At 36.4% G+C, this 9,897-nt stretch overlaps 2 protein-coding genes across 3 annotated transcripts; one reads left to right on the top strand and one right to left on the bottom strand.

The window, feature by feature from the left end:
• The first annotated feature begins 3,680 nt into the window (after window positions 1–3,680).
• Window positions 3,681–5,453, top strand: LOC102605818 (IAA-amino acid hydrolase ILR1-like 7). 2 transcript variants are annotated; one of them, XM_015306376.1, is made up of 4 exons: window positions 3,681–3,805; window positions 3,992–4,109; window positions 4,601–4,729; window positions 4,927–5,453. In XM_015306376.1, exons 2-4 carry the CDS (start codon window positions 4,026–4,028, stop codon window positions 5,314–5,316), a joined length of 603 nt encoding a protein of 200 aa, XP_015161862.1. In that variant the 5' UTR covers window positions 3,681–3,805; window positions 3,992–4,025; the 3' UTR covers window positions 5,317–5,453. The 2 variants fall into 2 exon arrangements, 1 of the variants encoding a protein (XP_015161862.1); XR_001472805.1 differs by lacking the exons at window positions 4,601–4,729; window positions 4,927–5,453 and adding an exon at window positions 4,220–4,303 and having other exon boundaries at window positions 3,685–3,805.
• Window positions 5,454–5,890: 437 nt separating this feature from the next.
• Window positions 5,891–9,712, bottom strand: LOC102605477 (eukaryotic translation initiation factor 5B-like). The gene is made up of 6 exons (XM_015306375.1): window positions 9,621–9,712; window positions 8,835–8,894; window positions 7,285–7,842; window positions 6,676–6,795; window positions 6,401–6,520; window positions 5,891–6,287 (listed from the first exon to the last, which is right to left on the bottom strand). Exons 3-6 carry the CDS (start codon window positions 7,759–7,761, stop codon window positions 6,222–6,224), a joined length of 783 nt encoding a protein of 260 aa, XP_015161861.1. The 5' UTR covers window positions 7,762–7,842; window positions 8,835–8,894; window positions 9,621–9,712; the 3' UTR covers window positions 5,891–6,221.
• Between the last annotated feature and the right edge of the window lie 185 nt (window positions 9,713–9,897).

Raw genomic sequence — 9,897 nt, 5'->3', positions numbered from 1 at the left:
ATGGTTTATTTGAAAATTTTCTTATCGTGTATATAATATATATGAGTATTTTCTTATTGGTTAAACCGAAAACCGAACCGTTAAGTACCATAAACCGATTAACCAAAAACCGATAAGAAATATGTTATTGGTTTGGTTATCGGTTTGACGTATTTACAAACCGAAAATCGATAAACCGAACCAAGAACACCTAAAACCGAACCGAACCGACCGATGCGCACCCCTAGTGGAGAGAGAGGGGAATAAAAAGAAATTGTGTATTAGGCGATCTAAATTCCATAAGTCGTGACATAACTCTGCTTCTCTACTCTTCATCAAATACAAAACAACTTTTTTTTTCAATCAACAAAAAAATGTAATTTGAACAACAAGAATCGAACTAGTACAATTCAAGAACAATACAAATAAAGCATGATAGAAATGTGTTATTTGTTGTAGTGGGTGCCTCTCGAATGAAATTTCTCTTTGGGTGTGGTTAAACTTGAAGGCTTTTGACGTGTTGTATTTACAGGAGTAAGTGAATCCTAGTTTAACTTGATTTGCTTCGTGACTCGCTTCATCTTTCTCCTTATTTTCAACCTAATTTGATGTGCATAATTTATAAAAAAGAAAAAAACTTGTCTTGATCTCCAGTTTGAACTGAATTAGGTTACAATTATCTAAGATTTTCTAGTGCACGTCTTCTTCAAACCATCTCCAGTTCTACAGAGAAAGAGATTCGATCTTTTAAGGACCTGGTTCTTGACAATCTTTTTGTATATGGATTCTCACTTGTACAATATTTATCAATGAGCAAAATATCACATAATCTTAAATATAAATTCAAAGATCAAGACATCTCACTCAACTATTACATCATACTTGAAATATAGATAAATCAAGAGCAATAAGCCTGATTACTTCATTCTCTTGTTTACAGATATGGGTTCATTTTGCATAAAATTGACACTCATATTGTCTTTTCTATCCACTAGTTTTCCGTACAATTCATGGGCTGTAGCTATAGATATACTAATTTGGGATCTGAAACTGAGTTACTAACTCGGGAGCTTATGGAATCCAGAGTTCTTGGATTGGTTGAGAAGGATGAATCCATGAGTACCCGGAATTGTCTTTTCAAGAATACCAAACGAGTCAATTTATCCGAAATGAGTTGGATTCACTTGGGTGGCTAAAACTGGTGTGGTGGGAACCATTGCTCAACCTTGGTTTGGTTTGACTCTCCCCATTCAGGTTTATTTCTTGCTTCTTCATAATTTGTTCTTGCTTTTTGCCTCCATTACCTAAAACTTAGGCTTATTGTTTGTTAGGTTGGGGGTGACAACTATTATGTAAATCTAATTTGTTACAGTGTTTTGGGAAGCGAGAAGCGGAAAAAAGCGACGAGGGCTCACTTCACAGAAGCGAGAAGCGAAGCGCGCACTTTTTTTAAGTAAAGCGATATTTAGTATAAAAATAAAAAAATATTAAATAATTGAATAGAGGTAATATATTCTTAGTTTAAAAGTAAATAGATAGTCAATAATACTCATAAGTCATAACATATAAAGCAAAAAATCAAAAACATAATTAAATCACAGTAGCAGATCAGTCGCAGCAGCCTCGCAGAGAAGAAGAGAAGAAGAAGGAGAAGAAGAAGAAGAAGAAGAAGAAGAAGAAGAGCAGTGGCAGCAACCAAAAATAGAAAAAAAAAGTCGCAGAGCAGTCGCAAAGAAGAAGAGAAGAAGAGAAGAAGAAGAGAACTTACAGCAGCAGTCGCAACTTCTTAGTCTCGCAGCAGTCCAAAAAAGAAATTTGAAGTCGCGAAAGAGGTATATTAAGTCGCATAAGGATTTCAGAAAAAAAAATTTAAAAAAAAACCTTACAATTTTAAAAAAAGAAACCCTAATTAGCGCTTTTTCAAATTAAGTGCGCTTTTTTACGCTTTTGCTTTTCTTGCGCTTCTCGCTTCTACAGTAGAAGCGAGCGCCTTTTCAATGTTGCCTCACTTCACGAAATAAAAGCGCAGGAGCCTCGCCTCGCTTCTCGCTTTAAGCGCTCTTTTCTGCGCTTTTTACAACACTGATTTGTTATGCTAGGAAAAGCTAACAACTTATAGTTCAAGTGTGTTTCCATAAACATTTGGTGAGAGAACTCACAGCCCTACCTTGATAGTTTAAGTATGAAGCTCAAAAATTGAGAGATGTGCTTTTGACCCGTCAGTCTTATAGTTATGTTGAATCTCAAAAACAATGAAATGATTAATCTTTTTACCATATTGTGGCAGTCAAATTACCATCCAACAACATACTCACTATAATCCCATATGTGGGCTATGAGAACCCTCCCTTGGCTCAGAGGCGTATCTAAGGGGGGATCGCCGGGTTCACGTGAACCTATGGTCCCCTCCCGAGAGAATATATAGTAGTGTTATATTTTAAAAAAATATTGAAATATAGATGTGTGAACCCACACTCGTAGTATCACATAATGCAATTATGACTGGGTGCACCTCTCTCTGCGAGGTTAGAAATTTGATTTTTACTTTTATCTTATTTTATTTTTCTTTCTAAAATTAGATAACACTTCTCTAAGTGGTAATTGGTAGCACTTGTTGCATTTTAATTAATGAATTAATTTTAGACCTATAATTTTAAAATTTTAACGATTTTCAGTAGGAAAAATCTAAACGTCGAACCGATCTAATATATATATCATAGATCAACCTTCTTATAATAGCAACCCATCATCTCAAAATCCTGGATACGCCTCTGCCTCGGCTCCAAAAGAAAGGAAGTCAAATCACCATCCAATGATTGGTTATTTGTTAGATGATTGCATTGATGTAGTAATTGCTTTGTTGAAATAAGGGCTTAATTTTTTGATACTACCTTTGTTTCTGCAATAAAGATTATTTTAAAATTCTAAATGGCGAAATAATTTTGATAAGGATTGTTTAGGTGAAACATCTCTGATATCTCACAAGTCAGAATTAGTTGCTTAGGATATTGAAAGTGGACTTTCGATAGTTTTGTCACTCAAGAAAAGACTTTAAGAGTGATGAGTTTTATTAACACTGCACAAACTTGGGGGGTTAATGATGTGTATCCAGCTGAGCTTTATAGAAAAAGTAGTGTTGTAATTCAGCCTGTATACTCTATGTAGTGATTGAAGAGGGAGAAATCAGTCTCATTGTGGTGCTACGTAAGAGAGAAATCAGTCATTCTGTAGTTAGAATATGGAATTGAACTCAACTTAAATTTCTAAGGTTAAACAGTTTTAAAACGTTATGCCTCAAACAACAGATCGAGTCTACCCCTAAAAGTTAGACCTTAAAGAAGGTTACACTTATTCTTCATGGTGGAGACCAAACTACTGTATCAGTTACATCAAGTATGTGTCTGATACTGTATACCTTCTGCTGCTTGAAATTACCATTAGTTCATCCTTTTGGCTTCATTCACTATCTTATTCATATGTTTTGTTGTTCTCACCTCCCTCATTTCGAAGCCACTTCCTCAGTGTCGAGCTGCTAAGATGTTGACATTGTGGATTTGTCTTTCTTATTCAAGATATTTTAGGAAATTTGTATGATGCTTGACTTAGCTTTCATTTGAAGATTCCACCACAAATACACTATTTATCAGTTATTTCATACTTAAGTGCGAGGATAATAGAACATATTGGTTTAACATGTCAGGTTACAATCAAATCAGTGATTTCTTTCACTAGCTGGTAACCAGAGATAGATTCAGATGGGGAGATTGAGAAGAAGTGCAAATTTGAGAGTTGAATACATGTTTCTGAATATAACTGGCATAGTTTGGTGAGCATTCACACTATTCTCTCCTATAACCCACACCATCATTGATGGGAAAATGGAAAAAGAATGACCATAAAAGTCGCTCTTATTTTCATATTTGCTCAAGCAGTGCATCGTCAACTGTCTGTTCTAAAAGAAAGAGTTCCTCTACAATGACTAGACTAACTGATTTGAAGTGTAACTTTGAAGGAATTGGTAGATTGGGAGTGCAAAAGCAAGATCGATGGAAAAATGCATGCTTGTGGCCACGATGCTCATGTTACTTGGAGCAGCTAGACTGATTCAGAACAGAAGGGACAAGTTAAAGGTAGGAGAAATATTATTATTTCTGATGAATTAAACATGATATCTTAAATTCTCAATAAACTGATTCGGGTTATACAAAGGGCACAATTAAGCTTGTCTTCCAACCTGCAGAAGAAGGATATGCTGGTGCCTCGTATATGTTAGAAGAAGGTGCTTTAGATGGGTTTCAAGCAATGTTTGGCTTGCATGTCTGGCCATTTATGCCCGTTGGCACTATTAGTTCAAAACCTGGTCCTATTATGGCTGGCTCTAGCAGGTTTACTGTAATAATGCAAGGGAAAGGCGGCCATGCAGCAACACCACATAACACAAGGGACTGTTTCTATGGCAGTTCTTGCACTCCAGCAACTTGTTTCTCGAGAAACTGATCCTTAAGAGCCGAGGGTGTTTGTCATTTTTCCAAACAGTTAAAATATAATTTTCTTTTTTGTTCAGAATCCTAAATTCAAGTAGAAGGATCTAAAGATTCCTGTTGATTTGTTATACATGCAGGTGCTCACTGTTGCATTTGTAGATGGTGGTCAAGCCGGTAATGTAATCCCCGAAAGTGTAAGGTTTGCTGGCACCTTCCGGTTCATGACATTAGAAGGATATTCGTATCTTAAGCAGAGGATCAAAGAGGTACCGTTAAAATAGTCTACGGACTATGTCCCTCCTCAAGTTCTGGTGCTTTGATAAGTTCATCTGAAATATCAGGCATACAAGTGTCAACATATATATGTAAAACTAGTGCTTTACCTTTTCAGAATTTTCCACATTGGTTACCATATACCAGTTTTCTAGTATTGTTTGCTATAACTAAACGTTATTGTCACCAGAAATGCTTGCTACTGAGTACTGACAGATCATTGAGACTCAATCAGGAGTACATGAGTTATTCTGCCACTGTCGATTTCATGGAAGAAATGAGGCCATATCCACCAACTATAAATGATTCCACTATCTATGATCATAATCAAAGAGTTGGAGAAATCTTGTTTGGCAATACATTCCCCAGCTTTGATGGCTGCAGAGGACTTGGGGTTCTATTGGCAACTGCATTCTTTTTCATTGGGACACAAAATAAAACAATCTCATCTTCTGTTAAAGGTTTGCACTCCCTGTACTTCACCATTGATGAAGAAGTTCTTCCCATAGGAGCTGCCCTCCATGCTGCTTTTGCCATATCTTACTTGGATACACATTTTAAGTCAAGAGTAACACAATAGATTGGTGATTATTACTGTTTGGTAATTGAACAATCATTTGCGACTTTATTTATTAGCAGAAAAATCTGTAAGCTTGATATCCCATTCTACATCAAATGATGCTTTACTTTAGGATTTTTGTTACTATTTTTAATAAGAGAAGCACCCTCCACATTCAATAAATATGTGATGTTGAAAATCACTGTTAAAAGAATTCTACTCTCTACAATAAAGAATAAACTTCAATCTCTAATGCTTTTTATCTTTTTGAATAATCCTTCAAACTTGCAATTTGGTGGAACTAATAGACGTGCTTTTCGTAATGGAAAATATGAATTAGGAGTGGCAATTGGCAGGTCAAAATAGGCTGAATCAATAGATGGATCTCCTGCCCAAGCATTGTCAAGTGGCCAACTATGAAATGCTTGTAATTTGAACTTGAGGAATACGCTCATTGTTTTCAGTTGTGCTAATAAAGTGGTGCCATATATTTCTGTCACTGTTTCTGGGTGCTGCAATACGTACTTGTAATAGGAATAGTTACAATTCTGAGAAAATTAAAAGAAATTTATTAGGAAAGTAATAGCAGGCCATTAACTCGCAGTTGTTCGAAATACTCACAAGCACATCAAAAAGAATTGTACAGAATTGTTGACACCCCTGTACAACACTCATCTCTGAGATTGACCAACAGTCTAACACTACCAAAATTCTGCTCTTTTTACCACTTCACTACTAAAAGAACTGTACACAGAACCAACTGAAGGAAGGAAATTGCAACTGCCATCGATACATACGCATTTCCATCCTTTATGATTAAGAGTCCCAACAAAAACACTGTTTCTTGCCACAATGAACTGTTGAACCCCAACGCAGTGCCACAAAAAGCCAAGGCAGCAGCTACTTGAAAGGTTTGCAACAAAGTCTCACTGTATCTTGAATAAGTTCTTCAATGTTTTAACTAGCCTCCAATCTTCAATAGACAATTCATTCTGTAGAATTTCATCAAGTAAATCTGAACATTAGCCCCAGAGAAAGGGGAGCAAGGTTCTAAGGTGTCTGCCTGTGTGAAAAGGAGGTGCACCAGAAAGCTATTTTTACATACCCGGAAATTGGCCTTGAGAATGTCAATGGATCTTCTCGAGACTTTGCTAACAAGATCATCTTCCATCTCAAAATGCCTGCCAAACATCTTCTGTATCTCCTCACAGTTAGACCCAACTATCTACAATTTAAGGCACAAGGTGAGTCGTCATATGCATAGAAGAAAATATCCAAGTCAATTTGCTTACAACTCCTGATGCTAGACAAGTATCTCAAACATTACCACATTGTAAAAACAAGGGAATTGCAGATAGATATCATTAACCAGCTTCATACCTTAATGGACACCCTCTGCCCTTTCTTGGCAGAGTCAACAGGCCTATGGTTGTTCTCGATGGACGCAATCTGACCAATATCAATGAATTCCCTCTGTGGAATACATATTGGAGTCCCGACCTATTCAAATTAAGCTCATCACAACATGGACTAGAACACTACAAATGAAGATTGATCAAAGAGCACTACTACCACCAACAAAGAAATGAAATACAGGTGTGTGGGAGAACAGTATTGCATCCTATTAAAAAGGGTGGAGGGGGAGAGAGAAAATTAAGAAAATGGCAACATTAGCACCAGTATTCAAAAGCACTGACAACATAGAAGAAAATTTGGCAGTACCCTTAAAATTAAAAATCTCTTAGCCAAAATAAAGTGAAAACCCATAGTTTTGACATACAAAATCAAGGTATAAAAGGACCATTAGGATGTGCTCAAAACATTTTGAAAGGGAACACCATAACAATAAGAATAGATTATATTCACATAATTACCACATTTAATAGAAAAGGTAATTTTCCCAAATGCAATTCAGAGAATGTGTTTTTTTTTTGTGTGTTTGGTGAACAGATTCCATGAATCACGACATAAAGAAGGAATAGTTAATACCCTGGCAATGCCCTCAAGAACATCAACTCCTACGACAATTGGATCCTTCTTGTTGTAGACATGATTAGGTACAATCTTGAGAGAACAGGGAAAGACTGCTTCCTCGGCAACTTCCTTCTTTTTTTCTTCCTTGAGATTATCAATATAGGCCTTAAACTGATCGAATAGGTGATATATAATATCAGCAATAAAATTTTTGACACCAGCCTCATCTGCAAGTTCTTGAGCTTCTTGTGTCACTTTCACGTCAAAGGCCAAGATTGTTGCATACTCTTTCTTCTTCTCAAGCATGACACTAGCTTTCATGACATCTTTTTTGTGCACAGGGCCTATTCCAATTCCACTGACAGGTATTCTTACTTCGTCAGTCTTCAAGAACTCTAGCAAAGCTTCCAATGATCCAAACGTAGAAGCTTGAACATAAACTCCCTCCCCACTTCTATCAATCCTGCTCATCACTGACCTCATATCTTCCATAGCTGCTTCTTTGATGTGCTCAACATCATCATCAGGCCCCACAACATATAAACTAGTGCCAGCAATTGCATACTCAAGCCCCTGTACAAAATGAAAGAACAGAGGGACAGAAGGGGGTTATTCTTCACCGCGCGAATGTACAGCAATAACAAAGTACCGTGGTGGAAAATGATGGCATCATGAATCAAGACAAAAACTTATCAAAACACAACAAGAAGGCAAAAAAACAAAATCAACAAGAATTCCTATTTAGTGGCACTTCAATGTCAAATTTCACTCGACTAACAAATCAGACACAAGAAAAGCTGACCTTTGTCAAAATCAAGAAATTAGTATATCATCATTTATCAGACATATTTTCAAAGATTCAACATAGAAAAAATGAACATCCAGGACAATAATGAAAAATAAAGGCAATCTCTGCCCTAACCAGGATAACTTTTTCACTGGAAAAAGAAACCCAGCAGAAAGGGAAGAGGCTCCATCCATGATCCACCTACCAATTTAGTGCAATTTACAAAGCATCCAACGAATCCCTATAAAGTTGCTTCAAAAGTAAGCAAGAATTCAAGATTGTGACAAATATCCAGCACAATTCCCTTACCTCCCTGATTGGATCCAAAGTGCCCTCAAACTCAAGTAAGAAATCATATCGGGGAACCTCAGTATTCCATGACGAGATTATGGACAAAAGAACTCAAAGATAAGCTGCCTGGACTACAATAGACAATTAAGAAATGCTTTCCTCCTAAGGATGAATTGAATGGAGATGTCGCACAAATAATTCAATGTACTCGTCACAGTCATCGAAGATGAGTTGGATGTAAAGGAAAGTGCATCTCTCAAATTGAAGACATAAGTAATGATGAGCGAGTAAACAGTACATATTCAGTTCAAAATCACAGACATCGTTTTTATCCAAAACAAACCAGTCAACGTGCATGCCCCTGGACCAGTTTTCAACCCCTCCCCCCCCAAAAAAAATACCTTTCAAGGGTCTAAGCGTGACAAAAAATGCATACCATAAAGCAGAAAGCAATGAAGAACACACATTAACAAGCAAATGACGTTACCTGAGCATTAATATTTATCCCCTGTGCAGCCTTGATTTCTTTATGATGCAGATATGATCCCTGAATAAAAATATTACCAGAAAATAAAATCATTCATCACTTCATATGAAAATTAAACATCCTGAGAATAGCTTCATTCTTTAGATTCTTTTATGTTCCATGTACTACAAAGTCATAAGTGCTGAAAAATAGCAATTCTGAAAGTTAAAACAGCGATTATGAAGTCAACATGCCAGACAGCCATATCTCTTACTTGAGCTAAACCATCTGCAAGTCAACTTTCTACTTTTCGATTGCCATATTTAGCTATAGAGGATCATAATTAGTTTGGCACCAAGAAGATCTTGAGATACCAAGTAAAGATATTACTAGCATGAACTCTATATCAGGTATACCAAACAAAGAGACAAGTAGTGATGGAAATATCTATTGTTTTAAACATCTTCAAACCAATTTTCACAATTAAAGCACAAAACTCCCACCACCATTATTATGTGGACGGAACACATAGGTCAAGCAAAACAAACAAAAATGATCACGTTGCATAGAAAAGGGAAGGACCTGATTGTCTCCATCAAAAAAAACAGATCCCGATATTTTTTAAAAGCCCCCGTCCCCCAACTGCCACCATCCATATTTTTCTCCTCTTTCTTTTAATAGTTAAAACATGACAAACTGCTTAATCATCTATTGATTGCATTATATAACGAGTACAACTCTGGTAAAGAGTATCTCGACTCACAAGGTAATCAAATGAGAATGCATCAAGAACACATAGTTTTGTACCTTTATTCAAAGTTCCTTCATTGGGTGAGGCGTCAATAATGCACGGATTGAGGTGACAATAGGGTCCTACACACAAAACAGGATAGAGAAAGAAGAAGTTGAACATCAGACATTCACATTACCTGTAACATCCGGCAATACGAAATAATTGAAGAGGCTTAGAATTTGAAATTTTCATTTTTGGAAAGAATTTTAAAGTTTTGGAAATTTTGGCTAAGTATGGAAAATGTGAATTTTTGGCCAACTTTGAACAGCCATAAATTCTAGCTCAGGATGA

The sequence above is a fragment of the Solanum tuberosum genome, unplaced genomic scaffold (assembly GCF_000226075.1).
Source record: "Solanum tuberosum cultivar DM 1-3 516 R44 unplaced genomic scaffold, SolTub_3.0 scf00031, whole genome shotgun sequence".
NCBI lineage: Eukaryota > Viridiplantae > Streptophyta > Magnoliopsida > Solanales > Solanaceae > Solanum > Solanum tuberosum.
The sequence above is the reverse complement of the archived record's forward strand: the minus strand, read 5'-3'. Positions and strand labels throughout refer to the sequence as shown.

Bases quoted from the DNA above. Each gene is read 5' to 3' on its own strand.
- LOC102605818 (XM_015306376.1), top strand. From the start codon at position 4,026: ATGGAAAAATGCATGCTTGTGGCCACGATGCTCATGTTACTTGGAGCA. The intron at 4,110-4,600 runs GTAGGAGAAATA...TTATACATGCAG, and splicing joins ACAGAAGGGACAAGTTAAAG to GTGCTCACTGTTGCATTTGT. The intron at 4,730-4,926 runs GTACCGTTAAAA...TATTGTCACCAG, and splicing joins TTAAGCAGAGGATCAAAGAG to AAATGCTTGCTACTGAGTAC.
- LOC102605477 (XM_015306375.1), bottom strand. From the start codon at position 7,761: ATGGAAGATATGAGGTCAGTGATGAGCAGGATTGATAGAAGTGGGGAG. The intron at 6,521-6,675 runs GTATGAAGCTGG...CTTAAATTGTAG, and splicing joins GGCAGAGGGTGTCCATTAAG to ATAGTTGGGTCTAACTGTGA. The intron at 6,288-6,400 runs GTATGTAAAAAT...GAAATTCTACAG, and splicing joins TTCTCAAGGCCAATTTCCGG to AATGAATTGTCTATTGAAGA.